The 23705-nt window shown below is 34.4% G+C and overlaps 1 protein-coding gene across 1 annotated transcript in view; it reads left to right on the top strand.

Moving 5' to 3' along the window:
- Positions 1-23705, top strand: part of NCAM2 (neural cell adhesion molecule 2) — a 294798-nt gene that overhangs the window by 211317 nt on the left and 59776 nt on the right. Inside the window, exons 10-12 of the mRNA XM_066206786.1 lie at positions 838-1025; positions 1687-1783; positions 11519-11692. Of these exons, the coding sequence (XP_066062883.1) occupies positions 838-1025; positions 1687-1783; positions 11519-11692 (459 nt within the window). The remainder of the gene's footprint in view (positions 1-837; positions 1026-1686; positions 1784-11518; positions 11693-23705) is intronic.

The raw sequence follows: 23705 nt of genomic DNA on the forward strand, positions 1-23705 counted from the left end.
CCAGCAATTTCCCCTGTGTCAGACTCAGTGTTTGGTATATGTTTAATGCAGCCATTTCTTACAAACCAGTCAGGTTTGTAAGAAGAACACACCATCTTTTTACTTGGCGATAGCTTTATAATTTCATAAGGAACTGATATAAAGATTGTCCTAAATAATGTATGCACAATATATTTATTGCAATAGATAGGATGCATTGTAACATTTTTCATATTCTTTTGTTACTTTTAAAGTTTTATTTCCACAAATAAACATCCCTCTTTAGAAGGATTTCATAGAGTATAATAAAGTTCGGGTCAGAAATGGGTGAAGCCATAGCACAAAAAAATTTGAGAAGTGAATGTAATTCCTCCATAGCAAAAGAAGACACTAAAATCAGCACATGAACAGACAATTTATGTTTTTGGGTCACCTCCCTTTGTTGTACAAAAGTCTGGCTGAAGAGTTTGTCATCCTTAAGTGGAAACACTCTTCTTCATTTCTGAGAGAGTGTCTTTCAAGGGCCTGTGATTGCCTAATATTAAATATATTTTACAGGTATTATCTTTCCTGAGAAGTTCAGCTGAAGCTGTCTATGAGAGGAGAAATTTACCAAGATAAAAGCCCAACACACTCAAGCCCAACAAACATTAATTCCCTGTTCTGTAGTAAACTGACACAACAATCAGTTGAAATTTCTCAGTGGACATGAAAGCCTGGATAAGGGCAAACAGCTTTTTTGTTTTGTTTTGTTTTTGGTTTTGGGTTTGGGTTTGGGTTTGGTTTTGGTTTTGGTTTTGGTTTTGGTTTTGGTTTTGCTTTTTTTAAATAAACTTGTGCATTACTTCCTTTTTCCAGATGCTCCAACATTCGTGTCAAATCAAACCATGTATTACTCTTGGGAAGGCAATCCCATCAATATAAGCTGTGAAGTGCTAGCAAATCCATCTGCCTCAGTTCAGTGGAAAAGAGGAAAGTTAGTTTTACCTGTAAAAAATACAACTCATTTGAAGACCTACAGTACAGGAAGAAAGTTGATTCTAGAGGTAAGACTTCAAATGGAAATCAGTGTGGTGGCAGGATATAATTTTGTCCTCAGTTTGGCAGCACTGTGAGTACTGTAGAATGTTTTTAAGGCTAAAACCTACAATTTAATAAGTAGCACTCCTAAAAAAGGAACAAAAAGACAAACAACTATTTATTAACTAATCTATCTACACATTTCTTATGAGTAGTTAGAAAATAAAACTTATTTGAATGGCCTATGCTTAGTTTTCCAACTGCACCCAACAAAAATATAATTTGCATTTCTTGGAATAAAAAATAATCCATAAATACATATAAAACTTAACTTTCAAGCTAAGACTGAAAATTAAAGTGACTGCCTGGTAGGTGCTTGCTATCTACAAAAAAGTTTATTAGTTTTTGGTTTTGTTGTTTTTTAAATTATTGTTTAAAGGTGAAATTATGAAGATGAACAATGTAATTATTTTCCATTATCAGATTTCCTCATTTGAAGTTGAGAAGGGGGAGTCAAACATGAAGAAATGTGTATTTAGGTCTCTATTTGGAGAATATACTAGATATGTTGAAGTAAGAACACATCTGCATATTGGTTGAGGAATTACTTGAATACTTGAATTTCTGATTTTAAAAAATATATATTTAATTAGCAACAAATATTTACAAAGTGTATTCATTTTAAAGATTGCTCCCACCTCTGACAGTGATTTCGGACGGTATAATTGTACAGCCACGAACAGAATAGGAACAAGATATCAGGAGTATACACTTGGTCAAGCTGGTAAGTTAAAATTTTGTTTCCTTTTCTCTAAATATTTTTTCCTACTTTAATCAATATTAAGTTCATACATGCTGCCTTCTATTTATTTTATCCCATGGACTGTTTGCAGATAATTTAATTGTCTAAGAGCTGAGCTGCAATATAAAGTAAAATAAACCAGTTCCCTCAGAATATGAATCTTCTTTTTATTTAATTTTAAGGTCTTACTGAAACTTGAAAAAAATTAGTCTAACCTTTTTTCCTTTGCTCTTACTATATCCTACATTTATAAAAATGTATTTTTATTACTTCAGCAGAGAGACATACGGTTTGCAGACAGTAAGAAGGAATTAGATTTTTTTTTCCTTTTTCTCCCTCATATTTTCTTGATAAAGCAACCATGAAAAAATACTTAAATACATCAACAAAGAATTTCTTATCTCCATTTGCACTTTTGTTTATTTGAAAGTAGAATTTGACTGGAATGCTAGATTGAAATAATTTAACCTCTGAGATATTCTACACCCTATAGTTACAGAATATCTGAATAGTTTTATGTCCTTGTATTGTTGTTTAGGCAAATAGAAAAATATGACTATATGTTTGTTCTTTGGCAGAAATAACTATTAACTGAGACCAAATGAGAGTTTCTTAGCAGTGCTTTCAATTATATTTGCTTGTGAAATGGACTAACACTATGTAAAAATATAAGTATAAATAGAATTTAAAAAAAAATATGGACACATATTCCAAGTGACTCTGAATGTTTTAGTTGCAAGTTTTTGTCTAGTACTTATTCCTTTTTTTTTTTCCTTTTTATTTTTCCTTTTTTTTTTCTTTTTTAATACACAGAAAAAAAACCACTCTAGGCTCCTACCAGGGAGACTTTTAAAGGAGCATTGCTGAAGCATGAACATCGAGTCACAGGGAAGCTCTCTGCACTGGTCTACTGCTATTATTTGAGTATTTTTGCTCTGTAGAGCAATTATTTTCTTTTGGTGTCTCCGGAATTATAAAACCCCATTATTTATTAATAGTCTTCTTAGACTTTGTAGGCAGTTTTGAAAGTTTTTCCCATCAGCTCTGTAGGATATAGCACACATTCCTACTATAATATATATTTTTGTTTTGAAAAACCATGAAAAGTACTGAGCTTCCTAAAATATGAAAATGTGATGTTCAAATTTCTATGACACACTATTTTACATCATTTAGAAGATCCATTACACTACATTTTCCAACTTTTTTGGGGTGTTAGCTGTGGTGTGATCTTACCTTCCTTCGATAGCTACATATGACTACCGAGAAAGAAAGCTTCTCTTGAAGCCATGAACATAAGTAATAGGAAAGGAAGGAAAATCACCACTTGCATCCCTCTGGTGTCTTACCTCTCAGGGGAGAAAATGATGAGAAAATGTTCTGGCTGCCACTGTGTGCTGTTTTTTCATAAGTGTGTGTACACTTGGGAGAGCATTTCAACAGGTATTCTCCAGAATGCTTTTTGTTTTCCCCTTAGATTTGCAGAACAACCTCTCATCACAATGCATGATATTACACAGTGATTATTTAAGCCATGTATATATCCCCTGCTTTTATAATTTAATAATGAATCAATTTTAATAAATAATATTAGCATTGAAAAGTAATTGGAAAAACTCATGGTATTTTGTAATTTTATTTCAGGAAATTCACACATGAGCACCCCTGGAAATACAAGGAAAAACAAATAGGAAGCTATAATACTTTTTTTTGTTTTTTAATATAACTAGATCAGAAATGTTACCAATGCCATTTTTTAAAACAGATTAATATTCTCTACCTCTGAAATGTTTTGCTTATTCTTTTTTCTTCAGTTCTTCAGAACACTAGATGAACACTTTAAAAATATGTGTTGTAGTTTTAAACAGAAAAAGGGGAATGAGGATAACTAGAGTTATGGGAAGAGATAATGTAAAGCATGGTCTGTATGGGGATATTCTACAAAACTATATTAAATGCAGAAAATAGGAAAAAAAACCCAGGTTTTTTAGTAGTGATTATGAACAGGACTGGAAAAAACTGGATTTGGGGTGCCACTGTGCACTACCTGCTATGTACTACTTACAGCAGTGTAATGCATAATATTCATTATTCTGAAAGATTGATATTTTAAGCATTTGCCTCTAAATAGACTGTTTTTAGAATAAAACCACAAATGTGTAATTCACTGTTACAAATTTTGCACTTAAGCTGGCATCAGCTGGAACTGCAAAATGATCAGGGATATGGAGGATAAAACTACTATAATGATTACTGGTATAAGATGTCAAATGCAGCTTTCTCCCTAGTTTTATTACCTTGGTTGCTTCGCTCTGGTTGATTAGGAAGGCCTAATGATTGATATTTTCCATATTAAAGCCTATAAAATCATTTCATGCATTTCAATGTGGCCTGCTCTGCCTTCTGGCTTTGATTGTAAATACAAATGCTGGGGCATAGAATACTTTTTACAAAGGCTCTGTCAGGGAAAAATAAATACAATTCCTAGCTGGGAGACAGTATTAAGTAAAGTATGCTGCTAGGGTAAATTTGATCGCAAATAACGATCATTTTACTGAATAGTTTTCTTTTTAAATTCTGCAGGAATTGCTTGTTCCTTCATGTTTTGTTCCATTTTATACTTTGCTGGATTTCAGCACAATCAAGCCATCTTTTCTTATTAATTTACTGCTACTTAGAAAGTCATCATACTGTCAAAATTCCATTATCTTTATTCCTCTTGCCTTTCTTAAGAAATTAGACTTATTGATGATTTTTAAAAGGAAGATTTCTTTCAGAATTGATACATAATGTACAGCCATATTTGTATGACAGTTAAACCATAACTGTTCACTCAGATTATACAGAGCTACTCAATCAGACTCAATTCCATTTAAACCTTTCAAAACAACTGAAAAATTGCCAAGTATTTCAGGTTTCATTCTGGAAGGTGCTGGCCTGCTTAGAAACTTCAGAGTTTTGTGGAAAACTTAATCACATATGCCCTTTACCTGACTGTTGTGTTGATCAACTTTTAAAATACTACGAGTGACCTTCTTTTTGATTACCTGAGCTTTTAAAATGTTATGTGAGTAACATATAGAATGTGGAAAGAACCATAGTTACTTGTTGCCACTGCAAATTATTTGCTACATGTCAGCACAACCACCACAACTTTTATTTTAGAACTTTACTTGCACTCTGGTGTTAATCTAAGTTAAATTAAAGCTTAAATTTTGTCAAGCCAGGCTAGCTTGGCAGGTTGGCCTAAGGGCTCTCAGAGTCTGAGGTGAGCACAGATATTCCTAGATTTGTCCAAATCTAGTTTATGCATTGTTTATGTGAAATATCACTACACAGGGAGTCAATATGAACTAGAAAAGCATTCTTCACTTTTGTTGAGGTCTCAGTGTAATTATTGTGTTTTGTGTACATAAAGAGAAAGTCACATGGCTGTCAGCAGTTTAGGACTATGTTATTGGAATAGGCAATTTAATATCTTAAAATGGTAAATTTTATGACACAGCTAAATGAGAATTTTGAAATTTTCTATTGTTTTAAATATTAATGTCCATTTTCTACATAGCTGGATATATAGCTGGGCTGAATTCAGAGCCCTAAAAAGTAAACTATGATTCACCTCTAAGGATCTCATAGCCTTACTCTTCCTAGATTTTCCCCTTCTTCCTTGTATTCTGGGATGGCATAGGGTTTAAAAGCCCTGCTGTGGGCAGGAACACTTTTCACTAGACCAGGGTGCTCAATGTCCTGCCCAACCTGGCCTTGAGCACTTCCAGTGATGGGGCATCCACAGCTTCTCTGAGCAAATGAGGGATGCTACATCTGCTACAGCTATATGATTTATCTTTTTTCTTTTGTACAGGAATATTACAGAGAATTAAAAAACAAAAAGCCATTGATGTCATTAGATACTCAGAGCTCCTATACCACTTTATTGAATTAGATATGACAACAAAAGCAGGTGAAAATGTGGGAAAGATCATAATTGAGCTTCACAGAAAATGCACCCTGTAAACTGTTTTATGGAATAAAGTCATGCTCAAAATATGAAAAGAGTGATTGACAACTGACAAAGACTATAAAATCAAATTTAGAAATGTATTATTCTGCAGTTTTGATGCTGGAACTTTGCTTCTGGTTTATGGATGTTCCTTTTTTCACCAAGTATTTACATTTCCATGCAGGTAAAAGAAAATCAAAGCAGTAGGACTTAATTTTCCCTGGACAGTAGTATAATGAAAAAAGAAAATCATATTCTGCCAAAAGTCCATTTGTCTCCACAAAAATATGGGCAGACCTAAAATCTAGGTTGCTCTTCTAAAACTTGCCATTCACATAATAGCAGTATCAGCTACAGGATTTTTATTAAAAAATGAACCAAATAGCAACATATTTTCAATTAGCATAGGTATGCAACTATCAACATGGCAGCAGTGTTTTGCTTTGTGTGCATGTGTTTTACTTTAATCTATTATTTATGTATTTATTTGTTAGCTGTTGTCCTGTTTACTAACCAAATGCCTATTTTTCCAGAACTCTCAGAGATTTGACTAAAGAAATATATGTAGATTTTATATTGAGGGTTTTTTTTCCATTCTAAGGATGTACAAGCACAAGCTATTTTGTGGAGATTTTTGACTCCAGAAGACTAGTCCCCAGCCTCATCTCTTTCCTTGCCAAGGTCCACGTGCTATTTAGAGTCAGCATTTAGGCATAGTTATTTTCAGTCAATATATATGCCAGATGTACAGAGAGAAGAAAAGCTGGAGAAATGCAGTAGAACATCCTGACAGGAGAGAGGAGACAAGAGCTGACTGGAAGATCAATCTTGGAGCCCACTACCTACTCCCACAGAATCACTTCTTTTCTCTGTTTGTAACAGGACTACTAAACTCTGAGAGGGAGTTATATTCTTCCATAAAGCTATCAAAAAAATAGCTTGAAAAGAAATTCCCCAGTGATAAAAAGTAGTCATTTATTGAACAAGTTTGGTCATAATTGTAGGAGACTTTACACATCAGTGGACACAAATATGAACTCATAATTCTGTGTGTACTTCTCTATCAGCTGTGGTACTGTTCTTGGAGCCAAACCAATTCTACTTAGGCCGTTATATCACAAAGTCCATTTGTGCAAACCAGCATTATGTGCTGAGTGCAGAACAGATGAGGTGCAATTTTATACCTATTGTTTGGGGATTCTATATAATTTTATTTGATTCTTCTTGGGCTCCACTGTGGGGAACTGCAAGGAGTTCTTTTAAAAACAGATGGTCTAGAATGAAATTAAGTCAATCAAGACAACATTGTACCTGAGAACTGGTTACAACAAACAAACAAAAAAAAACCCCAGTTGCCTTACTAAACAAGGCTAGAAAAGACCAGAGGAAGGAATATGGAAAAGGATGGAGGTGGGGAAGAGATAGAGAGAGAGGAGACAGAGACACAAAGCAGGTATTTCCACCAGAGGCAGAGACACAGAGATGAAGCAGGCAGGGTGTAGGTCAGAGACACACAGAGGCAGGACAGATGCAAAGGTGAGCAAGAGCCAGGGAGGGCAGAAGAGCCAAGAGGCAGGCTGGGGCCAGGGCAAGAAGCATACTTCAGCAGACTGGAGCCAAAGCAAAAAACAAGATCCAAAAGGCCTCCAGACTCAAAAATCCCAATAAACAAGACACAAAAAGCCTTAGTCACCAAGCCCAAAACCAAGATGCCCCTGACCAAAAGACAAGGCTCAAAAAACTCCCAAGACCTTGTTGTGCAGTTACTTTTATACCCCCTGGCCCCTCCCAAACTCTGCCTGCTGACAGGGGGCCATTGGCCCAGCCCAACCCTCCACTGCAGTCTATGGCTGGAGACCTTTGAGACCTATGGCTGATTGGAGAAACCTCTCTGGGGAGTACAGTGTCCTTGTGTTCTCCTGCTGACTCCTTATCCCGTGTAAGGTGTGAAATGGTTACCAGGCAAAGTCTACTCAGAGACAAGGCTTTCACCCATCTTCTCCTAGTTACCTCTGGCATGGGGCACATATGCAGCCTCTCTCCTACATGCCTCTGACAACACATGTTGAGACAGAAATCTTGGCTTCTTACAATTATTTAACATCATACATGAATATATTCACATATTGAACAGAGAAATAGATGCTGTGGAAAGAAGAAGTTGACAAAATGTCTGACACTTGCTGGGACTTTTTATGTCTGTAATATAAAGGCTGAATTTGTGATGAATTATCTCTTGTTTTGAGAGCAGTATAATGACAAAGAAAAGATAGCAATGAAACTTCTAAGGAAGTGTTCTGGAATCTTTGCTATCAGTAGGAGATCTTTAAATCATAGAAAGTAAATCCCTTCCTTTTTCTACTACTTAATCCTTCAACTTATATCTACAATAGTCTGTGAATTAGTGATCACTGCCTGTAGCTAACCTCCTCTAAGATTTATTTTGCTGGTTGGTTTTAGAAGGAAAAAGAGCAAGAAAAATCCACAGCTGTATCCTTCCAGGCACAGACTTCGAAGTACACAACATTGCAAATTATCCTTCACTCCTGCTAAACATTGATCCAAAAGCCTTGCAATTCTAACATGAAAATCATGGCAATGCTCCAAGTAATTGCAGCAGACAGGGGACAGCTTAAATGCAGGAATGTTTAGCTGGATCGGGACCAGAATGCTGTATACCATGAATGATCAAATTCATACTCATTAGAGAACTACAGAATTAGATTCAGTTCATTATGTTGTTATTGATCTTCTTTGGGGGAAAAAAGTTACAGATCTGCCTATCTGGAAATAGACAGTAGATATTTTATTATATCTTGATGGTATTGCTAGTGTTTGGCTTTGGTTTTCACCAGCAATGTGTCTCCTGCTGTAATTTCTTCAGGTGATTCACTCTCTTCCTTAGAACTGAGCTTAGTTCAACTTTGAAAACTGCATAAAACTTACCTGCACGTGCCGGTGTCTTGGAATGTGAGATGCGTATTTGAAATAGTATTGTGGATGTATTTTACACTTCAGTGAGTTCTAAACATATTTCATTGTGCTAGTTACACAAAATATCATACTGGGTTTTCAAAGGAGCTTCATTTCATGCCTATTATCATCTGGAATCATATCATCCTCTGGCAGAAATTATAATTGAATCTGCAGTAGAAAACATAAGGTTCTTCCTGAAGGATTTCATCTTCCCTCTGCCGTCCCTGCTAAACCACACACAGGCATTAACACACAAGGAAGAGAGGTCTCCCTAACTTTTGGAAAGTCAAGAACAGAGTAGATATGTAAAGAACACGTTTTTGTTTCATACCATAGACCAAATAATGGTTTTGATGCAGATAGAAGCACCAGAGAATTGCCTTATTAAAAATATTATCCAAAAACCAGCATAAAAATAGTATGAATGAAATTAGGTATTTATTCAACCCCTATTTTTGTTTATTTTGAACACTTTCAGCAAGAGAAAAATCATTTTCAGAAGTTTAGAAGCTATTTCTAATACTGTAGTAATCCACGGCAGCTTTTAGCTTGCAATTGAATCCAAAGAGCATTCACCTTTAGTACTGAATATTGATATTCATCTTCCCAAGTGATGGTACCACATGACTCATCTAGTGCCATTCTGCTTAGATATGGCTGTCCTGGATTGCTTTGCTGGGATTTTTACACTACATTTTTCCCACTCTTCTCAGAGCTGCCACTTGAGCTCAGGAGAGAAGGCATCTGTACACAGAATGTTGCTTATGTACTTAATGACTATACTGGAGAAAAAAAAATAAGTACTTCTCAGCTCTAAGGAGAATCTGAAGGGAAGGGATTGGTCACAAGTTGGTTCTAATCCTCATCCTCTTTTGATTTTGGGGTGAATACTGACTTAACAAGTATATAAGCAACTCATATAATTCATTCTTCTTCTATGCGCTCACAGAAAAGAACAGTCTCTATGTTTCTTGAACATAATTTCTTTTTTCTAAAGACTCCCAACTTTTTCATGCCTTTAGAAAGAGACCCAAAAGCCAGGTCTGTGTTTTAATGGATTCATAGCAGATGGATTACATTTGGTCATGTTCTATCTGATCACAAATCTTCTATCACTTTCTAAGAAACACGGAAATTTCTTGCAAAATCCCATATCCTTATAATTATTTTCTGGAATAAGAAAGGGTTTTAATCCCTCAAGCTGACACTTGAATTCTACTACAATCTGTAATGTCATGGATTCGCATAGTGGTGTCTTTAAGTAAAAGATATTACAACTTTCTTATCCATATAAATAAAATCTATGTTGCTTTTAACCCAATGAACACCAAGTATTGGAGGTTTCAGGAGACCTGGAATGAGAAATGCCAGCTGTAATAGGTATGATATTTGCATAAAAACACTCAAGCCTGACAACTGACAGAGATGTTCTTCTGAAAAAAAAAATGAAGTTTCTGATAATTAAGAGGTCATACAAATCAGCCCCTTTAGACCAGATTTGTCAGTGTCCTTTTCCTGAGAATCTGTGGCTAAATAAGTCATTCAATATGTTCTTTAATATTTTGTAGAAATTTTTGTCTCATTTTTATTAAAGTACAAATGCTGGGTGAAGTTCAGATTGATTTCTTTTTATTCACAAGTGCCTGACGGCCTTTGAATGCAGGCAATATTTTATGTAAATTGTTCATTACCCACTAACCAAATTAGAGGCTTTGGCTCAAATTCTGACATGTCTTTACAAAAATATCTTTTATAACATGGAGACAAAAGCAATGTCAAATCTGGAAGAAGGTATGCAAATAATTTTCAGATGTATCAGAAAAGAAATTTTTAATAGTGTTTCAAAACCCTGGTATTCTGTCCACAGAATTAAAATTCTTCCTATCATTTTCAATATCACTTTTTATAACTTCCTAAAATATAGGACAATTAGAAAAACTAGACTTTTGACTTCTGTGTGTTCAATCATAAATTGTAAAAATAATGTAATATTCCTATTTTTAAAGATGTACTGACCCAAATGTTATTTTTTGCTTTTGTTTCATATATAGCAGTCCAACACCTACAAATACCTGCCATATTTTCATAGATATTTTCTACTTTGAAAGATATACTTTTGCTTTTGATTTCAGAGAAAATGGGTTTTTTTCAACCTAATTTGCAAATTAGTTCTTAAGCTGAGTAGAGGATAAGAAACCTTCCATTTACATATTTTCTTAGTAGCTTGAAATCCAGTCTTCAAGAAAAAAAAAAAAAAAAAAAAAAGAGATTCATGTTTTCAGCTGTGTTTCAGAATTCCATGAAATGGCCAAATTATTTATAAGGTTCTTTGTCATAAGCTTGTTTAGAAGAATTTAGACTCTGATAGATCTAATTAGCTGTAGCTGTTTGTTTTGTTAAATTTGATATAAAGTTTCTTTTCTTTTTTACATAATTATACAGTCAACAAAGTGATCTCTTACATTTTTCTGTGATGAAAATAGCTATTAAAAATATATTATAAAAGAAAGGTAAAAATGGAAATTTTTTTGCAGTAATTTAGCATACAAGGAAATTAGTGTTGTTTTCTTACAGCTCTGTAGTAGAAAGCTTAAGCTGTTTATCTAACACAAATATTTTTGTACCATATTCAATTTTTTTTCTCCCTTGAAGAATCCAAGGAGACTTTTGTGGGTAGATTATCAGCTGCTTAGGCCTGTCTAGTTGCTGCGGCTTTTTAAACTGTGTTTGTACTTTTTCAGATGTGCCATCAAATCCGTATGGAGTACGAGTTTTAGAGCTGTCACAAACCACTGCCAGGGTCTCATTCAATAAACCAGATTCACATGGGGGTGTGCCCATTCACCACTACCAAGTGGATGTGAAAGAGGTAGCCTCAGAAACCTGGAGAATAGTTCGCTCTCATGGAGTTCAAAGTGAGTATACAAAAAAAATCCAAGTATTTTAACTAAGAAGAATGTCCAGGGAAAAATACTGTAAGTATTTCTTCACTGTTTCATTCTTTTAGTCCAGAAGCTGTATCTCTGTACTAGTGCAGAACTCTCTACACCAGTTAGAAATTGTCCTGCAACTTTGTAAAACTAAACTGTTACCTTTTATTTTTAATGATTTTACAATTGTTGTCCATTTATCATGTCCAGCCAAAAGTCAGCTTTTGAAGCTATACATTTTGAAAAGAGTAGAAATGACATTGTGTTTGAGAATGTGCATTATGTATGCAGCTAGATTATATAATTTTAAGTAAACTGTTATATAATATTTAATTCTGAGCACTAATTACTGAATTTGAGCTACTTAGTAACTTTCTACATACCTGTTAATATTCAAGATAACTGTTTCAAAAGCATATCATGTTTATTCAACAAGCAATAATGCCCTCTGAAAGGGTCCTTACTTGCATGTCCCTTGGCAGAAAAGAGCATAAGCCTCCCCAAACAGACAAGAGCTGTTTAGGCCCTTGATGAGCTGGGGAGTTCATACAGAGTAATGTTAACCTTTGTATCCAAATTTGCCTTTTGGTATTTTTAGTGCAAGTTAAAGCACCCTCAACAGTCTTCTGATTAATACTTCCGGAGGTAAATGGTTTTGCAGCTATAAGCAGAGTCACGGGAGACAAAAATGTAGTAAATCTAATGTGTGTTCTCTTTCCCCTTCACATCCTGTAATCACGCAAAAATTCTGCACTAAACTGAACATGTTCAATATTACAGAATCATTTCAAAGAAGCATATAATGAACACGTAGTTAGCATGCATTCAAAAAACAGGTTATAACTCCTTATCTTTTGTTTTTCTTAACTCAACGCAGTAACTGTGTGTATAAATGTAATGATGTAAAAAATAGTAACATTAATTTTATTCCAGTATAACTTGAATTTCTTTCAATACTATAACATCTAAAGAAGACATTGAGTTTCCTCTATTTGCAGGGCAGGTACATTAATAGATATTGTTGTACTTCTTCCTTTCTTTTCATGCAATGTTGCCAATCAGGTTAGAGACTTTTATTCTCATAGCTACTTCCTTCAAATAATTTGAAATATTTTTTTTCTGATATGAACTATATCAAATAGTAAAACCTGGAGTGACCAGTCTGTGTAGTAGGGTGCAAGCTACTCAAATGATTAAAAACCCAGTGACTACAGAGTCAATCAGTCAATCACACACATGTTAAATTTCTTTGTAAAACCAGGATAAAAAAAGTCTTCAGTGTTAACAGTGTTAACTTTGCAAAAAATATATCCACCTTCCTCCCCATAAAACTTTTTTTCCTATGATTTCTGTTTATGTGAAGTTTATTAAAATATTAATTGATTACAGTAGGAAAGGTGTAATTTGATAGACCCTTGTTACTAGAGTTGACTGAAGCTTCCTTCTTCAAAAATTCACTTTCCTTTGGAACATTCTTTCAGCATTGAGTGTTTTTAAGTTGTTGCTCATTTTTGAGATTTCTGTATAACATGACTTGATCTTGGAATCATTTTAGTCCAAGACTTGTTTGAATTCTGTGGTTCTAAAATTGGAGTAGAGTGACAGGTACAAATACCTGCAGTCCTTATGCAGATGTTATCACCATGAAACAGATTATGAGTATTTAGGATCTCTGCTGCCATTTCTACTAATATTAAACATTTCTTTGGCAGAAAGCTGTATTACTTCCTGCATACTGTCATATAATTTTCCCACATCCCCCTTTGTACGCTTTACTCTCCTTTATCACATGGATGATTTCAGGGGCTATACCATCTTGCAAGCATGTGTTTTCCTTATCATTTCATTGTCTCCTAACTCTATGCTGAAAAGTTCTGTTGAGAAGACAAAATAGGTCACCCTTACAATTTTGGACATATTAAAGATACCTCTTAATAACATAGGTTAGCAAAAATTACTCCAAGTGATGAAAAAAAAGTAAATAAAAAACAACCTGAAAAGCCATCTTGGTCTACGAGTCACGTAGTAAATACAAAAAATATTGAAAGGACATTGGGCAATATTAAAAATTAATACTACATTCAGAATTAATTCATTATGTTTTCTGAAATCTCTACTGATATACCCCTGTGTAGAAAGATTGAGACTGTATATCCTATATTTCTCTGTATTGTTCTCTGAAGTATTTTAGAAATCAAAAACTACTTCAGATTGTAAAATATTTACTAAACAGAAGGCATCTTGTTTTCATAAATCTTATTGAATCTACATTATAAAGTTATTGAATCTACATTATATAGTTTTATAGGGAAATCAAAAGAGACATGGTTGCATTTATCAGAAGTCCCTGCTGATATTCTATAATAAGTTGAAAACTTGTTCTATTTGTGAAGTATTATAGGGCCAAACCAGAAAACCAGAACATGTTATCAAAGCACAGACACAGCAATCCAGAACACAAAAAGCTTTTGGAAATGGAGACGTCAAAAACCAAAATTAGTGTCCTTTTTTAAAAAGGAAATGCTGTTAAATGTAACTGAAATCTTTCTGGAATATTGAGACTTTGCATGTTTCCTGGGCATTCAGAGGACTTTAGCAATTTTTCTAAAACATCCGTTTAAACTTATCTCCATTTATATTTAATCCTACTTACAGTGTCATGTTAAGATAACCTTGAGATAATCTCTCCAAAACCCCTATTTTCACTTCCTGAAAGATTTTTCAAAGAAGCTTTTATTAGGATGAAGGTGGTTTTTTGTTTTGTTTTGTTGTTTTTTTTTTTCTTTCAGCTTTTTGAGACATTTAAGATACTTTATAGTCTATTAAAGGATAATAAAAAATACATGTTTTTGAGAAAATTTCTGATTGTACTTAAGTAATGAAGAAACACTTTCCTACCATGCCTCAACATCATTTCAGTTAAGTGAGGAGGATGTTTAGAATTCAGGCAGTTTTCTGTATTATGACTTGTAGTTGGATCATCATAATTTGCATGTTTAGTCAATATTCCTTAATAGAAACAAACCCACTTTTTCCATCTGTTCAAAGTTTAGGGATGTTTTATGGCTAAGATTCAGATATAAATGCTGTTTACACAGACACAGATAACTGCTTGCATGTCTCAAGTGGTGGTGCATACATAATGCATGGGCCGTGATTTTTTTCCCAGCAGTAAGTGACAAAATATTCTGAAATTTTAAAGGATGATATTTATCAGTCTGATTCAACTCAGGAGTGGTAAAACTGCAGACCTTTCTTGCCACAATGTGCAAAATGTGTAAATTCAAAAAACATCTTTCTAGGGAAAGAGACAGAAAAGCCTACATACAGGAAAATGTTGTACCTGGAAGACTGTTGAAATTCCAATGCAGAGATTTTCAAAGCTAAACTGAGTCTTCTGCTCCCTCTCTACTGTGACCTGAAGAAATAGTGCAGTTGTCTTCACACAGTATAAAGAACAACCATAAAGTGATAAAATTAATGAAAAATGCTCTTTAAAATGAAACAAACCTCACAGAAATGTGGCTACAGAAGCAAGTTTATAAATAAAGCATTAATAGGTGTTTCAAAAACTTTTTGAGAAGAATTGCTCCTAATTCTAGCAAGTCTTAATTTTCGTCTGGTTATGATCCAATAGCTATGTATGAAACCTTTTACAACTAAGATTAAAATTATTTTCTTTATAGATGCCTATCAAAGATGTTAGCTATTCTTTTGTAATCAATCATCCAGTAAATACAAATATGTTTAATCAGGACGATTCAGCAGAATGAAGTGGAATCTATGCAAATCCAGTCTACAATTCTTTTCATTTGCCATTTTCTTCAAAGAATCCCTCTAAACTTTTTCTCAAATTTTGCTACTCAAACTACTATAGTGTGAACTGTTTTCAGGTAAGGAGAAAATTCTAGTCTTGGAGCCATAACCAGGAAAATCTATTTCCCCATTCTCTCCCCTTTGTCTTTTATAATGAAGAAGATTTCATTTGAAAGTCTGTACTGATTGCAGCTATTGAAGTAGAGCACAGAAAGTGAAGCAATCATCTGATACACCAATTTCAGTCTATTAAGGGATTTAAAATCATAATCAACACTCTGGTAGTTCAGCAAGATATCAGGGAGCAAATGGCAATGAGATTTTCTGCACTTTTTAGGTGCTCCTCTGAATATGAAAACAGTTTTGTTGCAGGCTACCAGCAAATCCAACTTTATGATGGAGTTCTCTGTGTACCAGAGTCCCAAGAGGAGGTGAGTGAGCAGGGAACACTTCCCTCAGGGCCCATACATTTATGATTCTGTCAGAAGTGAAAAGAAACCCACTAATCTTGAAGCAGCAGAAATGCAGAGAGTGATGGCAAGATTAATTCTCTAAGGAGAGTTTCCATCCTTTCACCCAGACAGCTGGTGGATCCCTGAGTGTGGGAAGGTGCACATCCACTGTCAGCAAGTGGATAACCATGGGTGAAGAGCATTTACCAAGCTTTGTTCTGTAGGCACAAAGAAACCAGGACAAGATGTAAGACACCTGTGCTGGGAAAAACCCCCACAATCCTCTGTGCAATTTTGTTTTTAAAGAAAGGACATTATCTGATCTGTTTCTGTCTAATCAACAAAGACTTCATAAGAAAAAGCCTCTTTTATTTTTCCATTTCATGCAATATTGACTTTTCCAAGGAAGAAACAATATATTGTCTCTGAAATTCCGTTCTTCACATTCAGTCCCTCAGAAAGCACCACTGGTATAACTCTAATAGAGAAGCCATCAAGGTCTTGTTTTGTCTTAATAGCATTATAGACATTAGTAATTCTGGTTTACATGCAGAAAATAATGCATTTGTAAAGAATTAGCTTTCACACAAATTCAAACCACTGTGGAAGTGTGCTTGAAACCTGAAAAATGTGCACTCTCTGAAAACATTTGAATGTCTTCAACAGTAATAGAAAAAACTTTATTTCCTTTGTTCTTCAATTTACAGGTAGACAGAAAAAGATCTTTTTTTCAGAGTATTATATATTTCTATGAGTGAAATACCAAGAAAAAGTCTCTGCATTTCTAGGGCTACTCAATTTGCTGGTGATAGAACCACATGAGGAATATAATAAAAACAGTCCCATATTCAGATTACTGTGGAAATTCACCTATGGCATCCACTTAGGTGGATGGCTGGCACTCTCTTAGAGAAGAGAGACACACATTTGGGGATTTGTGGAGCCAATGCACGCATCCAAACACATCCACCCACAACCCCTACCTTTGCTTCCTCTAAACTTCTTGTTTGGAAATTCTCAGATTTCAGATAGAGGGTTTTTTTTTCCTACTTCTAAGTATTGATCTTATGATTTTTTAGACAAAAAAAATAAAATAATTCATTTTTAGTTTTTAAAATTCAATTATTAATGTTTTATAAAAACCTTAGTTAATTTGGAGGACTTCTTAAAACAAGCCTTCTCATTTTTTGAGTTTTGAGACATTTGATAGAGGTTCTAGGTTTCCTAAGTTTTTAAGGAAGTTGCTAATGTATTAATGCCAAGATAATTTAGAATTTCTTATATCAGGAACAATTAATTTTTAGCATAAAATGACTGGATCTTAAAATTCAGAAATGTCTTATTTTGTTTATTTTTCTGGAAAACAAAAACTCAAACAGAAACAGAAGAAAAACCCCCAAACCAAATCAACTAAACATGGACCCCCTAAAAAATGCAAAGAAAACCAAACAACCCACCAACCCAAAACCCCCACAAACTCAAAGTCTCTGAATTTTACTGCCATCTCTAGGTCTTGGCATTTTTTCAGGAGATATTCTGTTGAGTTTCAACCCCTTTAGTGAAATTATCCCTAGAATTATAATTTAGCTCTTGTAGGATACTAGCATAAAATAATGTCTACAATATGATAATTATATGAGCTAAAGTTATACATACATTTCCAAATTGAGGGGGTAGAAAAAAGAAAGGTATAGAAAATAAACATGTTATACAAGATGCTTTTTTGAGTCTATTTATATGTTTTGTATTTTATTGGTCAAGAATGTTTTCTCTTTTTGATATTAGAGATTCTTCATTGAACGGCAGGAAGCAGAAACTTTACAATTAATGCGCCAAGTAAAATACTGTTCAATAGTAAAAATGTTGTAAATATATTTCACTCAGTGATACTGAAAATGTTGTAAATATATTTCAGTCAGTAATACCAAAATATACCAAAGGTAATTTATCAACATATGTTTATATTTCTTTAGTGAATATTTTATTAAAGGAGACTATAATTTTTGAAGCCTTGTGATTACATAGCAAGACTATGAGCAAGAAGAAGAGAAATATAAATGTTTTTACAAATTATAGGGCAAAATGAAAGGATGAAAAATATTTCTATCTAAGAAATGTTGAAATAATAATTTTTTCTGGAAGAAAAGAAAACCCTTGACAGGTGAAGTACAAATGGCATTATATTAATTTTCTGAAAAATAAAAAATAAGGAAAAAAATCTAAGCTTGTACATCATCTTAATTATATGCAACCTGAGGAACAATAAATGTAATATTTCAGTTTCAGTTAATAAGGAGTCATCCAGTTACAAGCATTAATGCAAATATTTTCTGTCAGTCTAACTTTACTTTTTTCTCTTTGGGTTTTAACAACTTATAGCTCGAATCTGAAATTACTAATTCTTTGTAATTTCCCATTCAAATCTCAGTAGGTTCTGTTTATTTCCTTTTTTATCTGAGTACACTAAATTTAATGTATTTCATTAAATCCTAGAATAATTTAACTTTCTAAATTCCTAATGGTCCCAAAAGGAACCTTGTCATCATCAGTTCCAGCTCCCCCAGGTTGCAGCAGGGCCGAATTCCAAGTTTTCCTAGGGCTTTGCCCTGAGTTCTAAATGACTCTATGGATGGAAATTCCATATTTATCAGTTTGTGAAATGAGGGGTTTTTTTTCAAGCCAGGTCATATCTCTACTATTTTGTTCACATGCATTTAACCGGGTTTTAAGGCACATTATAGAAGATAAGTGGTTTCTGTTACCCAAGATATGTTCTTAAATTGCTGTGCTGGTACTGCTGGTCCTTTTACTGCATGTGTCCCTAAAGTTAAAGCAATGCCTGTGTTGATGAGGTAATCAAAACTTGAAGTCCTCTACTCTGTATTGTTCTATTTAGTTTTGATTATCTATACCAGTGAGAAGGTACCCATGATGTAGGCAACTCATAATAAAAGTTCTTAGTAAAAACAAAACATAAACCAGTAAATTTAAAATAAGGTCATTCCATTTTTCTCTTTTACTTTTTATTTTATATATATATATGTGTGTGTGTATATATATATATATATATATATATATATACACACACATATATATATATATATACACACACACACACATATATATATATATATATACATATATTATATATTTTACATTCCAAACTCTGAAATGGTGTGGTGTTTTTGGTTTGTTTGGGAGGGGAGTGGGGGATAGATTTTTTTTGGGTTTTGTTTTTGTCTGTGCAGATCAGGTTTTTGGTTAAAACTACTAAACTTCATTTTCTGTCCTTGAGCAGGACATTTTGGTGGGCATCATATGAACAGAAATTGTTTTAGAAGACTTCAAAATGTTATTCAATCGTAGAATTATAGACTGGATTGGGTTGGAGGGCTCATCTCATTCCAAACCCCTGCCATGAGCAGGGACACGTTCCACTTGACCAGGTTGCTCACTGCCCCATACAACCTGGCCTTGAACACTTCCAGGGGTGGGGCAGCCACAGCTTCTCTGGGAAACCTCTGCTAGGGCCTCACCACCCTCATAGGGAAGAATTTCTGCAAAGATTTCCTGTGAGATTTCAGAAACACTATTATGCAAAAATATACTCTTTCTTATTATAGAACAAAGCAATTACTATCTCTTGTTATTGCATCTGAGAGGAAATCTAATAGATAGATAAATAAGAATTCTCATGAATTACCTCTTAGGTTGCAGGTTTGGTGTTTACTGCTTCTTTTATACTGAAGCATGAAAGTATGTACCCCAGTGATTACTGAAACAGTTTCCCAGTGTAGCAATATTTGACCATTGAACCTGGAAGACTTTCAAATAGATTCCTGAGAGATAAAAATCCCATTAATTAAAACATTTTTATTAATGAGTTTCATGATTAAGGAGAATATATCTGTATAATCTGTAGATCAAACAGAAATAAATTGCAAATAGTTTGGTAGGCTAAGTCAGCACTCAAGATTACTTTCAGAGTTGAAAATCTTCAAGGCAGAATTCATTAATTTCTACTGCAAGCTGCAAAAGCAGAAGGAAAATTGCATTCATCAGCCTGTCCCAGGGGGAAAATACACCTTGAGACATTTAATTCCTTGAAAAATCTGCCAGATTTTACTCTATGACATGGATTGTGGTCACATTCAATTCCACAATAACAGTTATTGTTCTGAATGTTTATGCCTTTCTGGAATACTATGTGTGTACTCCACAAATCTAGAAGTACCTGGAGACTAAGATGTTTTTGTATCTGTTAAATGATGGCATAAGCCATTCTGAAACATTTCTGTGTCATGGATTGAGCTTTAGGATATGGTTTTCATTTATCAGACTGTTGGGCAGGCAGTTTAAGAACAGCAAAATCATGGATGAAAAACCCCTGTAAAGCTAGACCCCAAAAATAAATTGTTGCTTTATACCCAACATTTTCATTATGTCATATTTATTGTCACATTGTCAAATTGACTGAAATTAGAGTTTTCTTTTAAGAAACTGTCCATTTTCAGCAGGCAATAATTGGTAATGTTTTCAAAAACTTTGCGAATCATTCCTCTTATCAGCTAATATACTGATGACACTATTGATAAGCCAAAACTCTTTTTTTTTTTTTCCAAATAAACTGAATATTTAGCTTGATTAAAAACAGGTTTTTTCAATCTTAAACCAACTTTGAAATTACAGGAAGGTACGAATTGCATATATAGATATATGCATATATGTTATTACACTATAGTGTTGTAAGACCTGATCCAAATAAAATTAATAAAAAGTGCTAAAAAGTGCTTAAATTTTAAAAGATCTTAATTCTTGGGATAAAATGGCATGTGATTTGCCAATAAAATTTTCAATGGCAAGTTGTCATTAAAAAAAAAAAAAAAAACCACAAAGAATGCATACTGTTTTATAACCACTATAGGCTACAATTAAATATGAGGACAAAGACCACTTTTTATCCAGTATATTTTGTATATATACCTGCATGTAAGAAAGTTATTCAACCTTTTAATTCTGTCTCTACACTAATTTTGGCCTCCATCCAAATCTTCGTTGTAAAAGGCTCTTGTGGTTGAAAAGGTTGAACTGTAAATAAATGTCTTAAACTAAATTGCATGGATGGATTAGAGGGACTGAAAAGTGAGGAGTGTAAATGGAAAACTATGTTTATTTCAGGTTTTTATACTAACCCGAAACATCAGGAGAATGAGATGCACTTTCCACATTTGAGGGTGAATAAAATGTCATGAGAAGTGAAGAGAATCCAAACAATTTACTGCATAGCATGAGTTCATAACTAAAAGCAATTGAGTGTTATGCAGATATAACCACTACCTGAGCTTACTCTTTTTTTCCTAGTAATTCTGTGTTTTTAATTGCATTTAGTCAACCAGTCAAAGCTCATTGCAGAACGTGATTTACGGTTTTCTCAAGACACAAACTTGAAAATCTGTAAGAACAAATGGAAGATACTTTGGTTGCAAGGGTATGCAGTAAATATTTTAATAAGAAAATAGGTGAAGAATCATTCTAAATGTATTTCACCTGGTGCTGTTGTGATAATTCTGGTCTATTTCCTATTTAGGCCTTTCAGGCTTTTCATAACTGCACACTCTCAAGTAAATTTAGGGTGAAGAGCTGACCTGATGTAAAGGTCTTGCTGACGTGGCTTGTAAAGGTAAATCTTGTTAAGCAAAGAGTGATGCAGTGCAGTATTGGGTATGAATAACTGATAAATGAGACACATGGTGCAGCTGCAAATTTTGCCTTTCAAGTGTGTATTGTATTCATCTAACATTTATTGTACCTTGCTTGTCTACTTAGAAAAAGATAAAGTACATTTTTGGAATATTTATGTGTATATAAACTTCTGCTGCACTTTGTAATACAAAACAGAAAAGTGCTCCTGGATGACAGAGTATCTTTAAGTATTTTCAAGGGCGCTGAATGACAGAGTGGTTATGAATAGAGATCTCCTTCAGCCACATACAAGAATGAGCAACAGGACAATAGCATGACCTGATCTGTATTACATTTCACAATATCTTTAAATATTGAGAGGTTTTATGGCCTTTTTTCTGTCTCCCCATTTCTTTCTTCATTGATAAGAAATAAATTGTAATATACAGGAATATGATGGGGATGAGGAAAAAAGTTATGAAGGAAAATTATCTTTGCATGTAACAAGCAAAAGAGCAGTTCTTGAAATCATCATTCATGTCAGCCTTGAGGCCTTTCTGTTTATGAAGTAGGGAATGTTAGGAAAGACACATTCAGGGCCATGAAAATGGCCTCTGTGGGGGTAGCAAAAATCAGGAGCTGCTTTATTCTTATTTCAAGTGGTGGTGGCTGTGTGGGAAATCCACGGCGGGAGAAATGTGGCACTCAATATGAGTGATCGGCAAATCTCGTTTATTGTTGATTCACACAGCACATTTATAATAACACTAATAAGGCTCATACATATTGCAAAAGTTAAGCTCAGGATTGGTGCTCAGATTAAAGGTCAGCTACGCCTCTTTCTACATTTCTTTGTGGTTACATAGATTAAGTTTTTGTTTTACCATACTTCTCCCTCATATCTTTCAACCACAAGGTCTTATTATTGTATAACAGCTGTGCTCAAGGACATGCTAACCTTGCTGCCTTGCTGGTTCTCGTGAGAGTGCCTGTGTGCTCAGCAAAGCTCTCTCATGTCTACGTGACTTTTTGCAGCTAGTCAGCTGTCGATCACACTCTCCACAGTGGCTGGGTTTCTACCAGCTCCTGAATTGGGTAACAGAGCAAGTAGACTTTCTTTTCCTCACACTTTACATGCTCCAGAGTTGAAAAGTGCATGGCTTAGAGGAGTTAAAGACAGAACTTCTTGTCAGAACCTTCTTCTTAGGCAGCTCCAAGGCTACAGCAATTTAAGTGAGAAAAGTCATACAGATTTTACATATTCTGTTTATTACTGTTAGGAAGCAGAATTAGAGCAAAATTGAAAATGTTGGAATTTTAAATATCAGTCTTAATTGAGAGAAAAGGCTTGCTAACACGTATGAATTTACCTATGAAAAATTCTCTGCTTCTCTGAGCATAGTATTTAAAACATTCATTCCCTGTGCCCTCAGGTATTCCTTTGGCTTGCCATTAAGAATTTCTGAATTCTCAACATCTGTTTTGTTTCACTGTAAGAGAACTGATATATTTGTAGTAATAGGCAGTTTAGATCTGTCTGGTTAAGGAAGGCTGTATTATGTACATCTAATTTGTACATAATAACACAGCACAGTTTTGTAACACCATACGAAAATAAGTTAATTGCATTTTGTTAAACAAAACATTTTAAATGCTATGTTGTTTCCTCATCAGAAAAAAAAAAAAATTAGCTCTGCAGAACTTTGCTGATAACAGGAAGAAGTTGCAGTTGTTAAAAGTCGTTCTTTTCTTAGACTTTGGAGGCATTTTGGCCACAGCAACCCCCTGCAGTACTACAGGCTGGGGCAGAATAGCTGGAAGGCTGCTGGGAGAAAAAGGACCTGAGAGTGCTGGTCAACCGTGTCTGAACATTAGCCAGATGTGCCTGGGTGGCCAAGAGGGCCTATGGCACCTGGCCTGGATCAGCAGTGGTGTGGCAGCAGGACCAGGGCAGGGATTGTCCCTTGGGATAAGTGGACACTGGTGAGGTCACACCTGGAGGCCTGTGTTCAGGTCTGGGCCCTTCACTGCCAAAAGGACATTGAGGG

Source organism: Chamaea fasciata, unplaced genomic scaffold (assembly GCF_029207755.1).
Source record: "Chamaea fasciata isolate MVZ Bird 193981 ecotype frontalis unplaced genomic scaffold, bChaFas1.0.hap1 SCAF_2, whole genome shotgun sequence".
Classification (NCBI taxonomy): domain Eukaryota; kingdom Metazoa; phylum Chordata; class Aves; order Passeriformes; family Sylviidae; genus Chamaea; species Chamaea fasciata.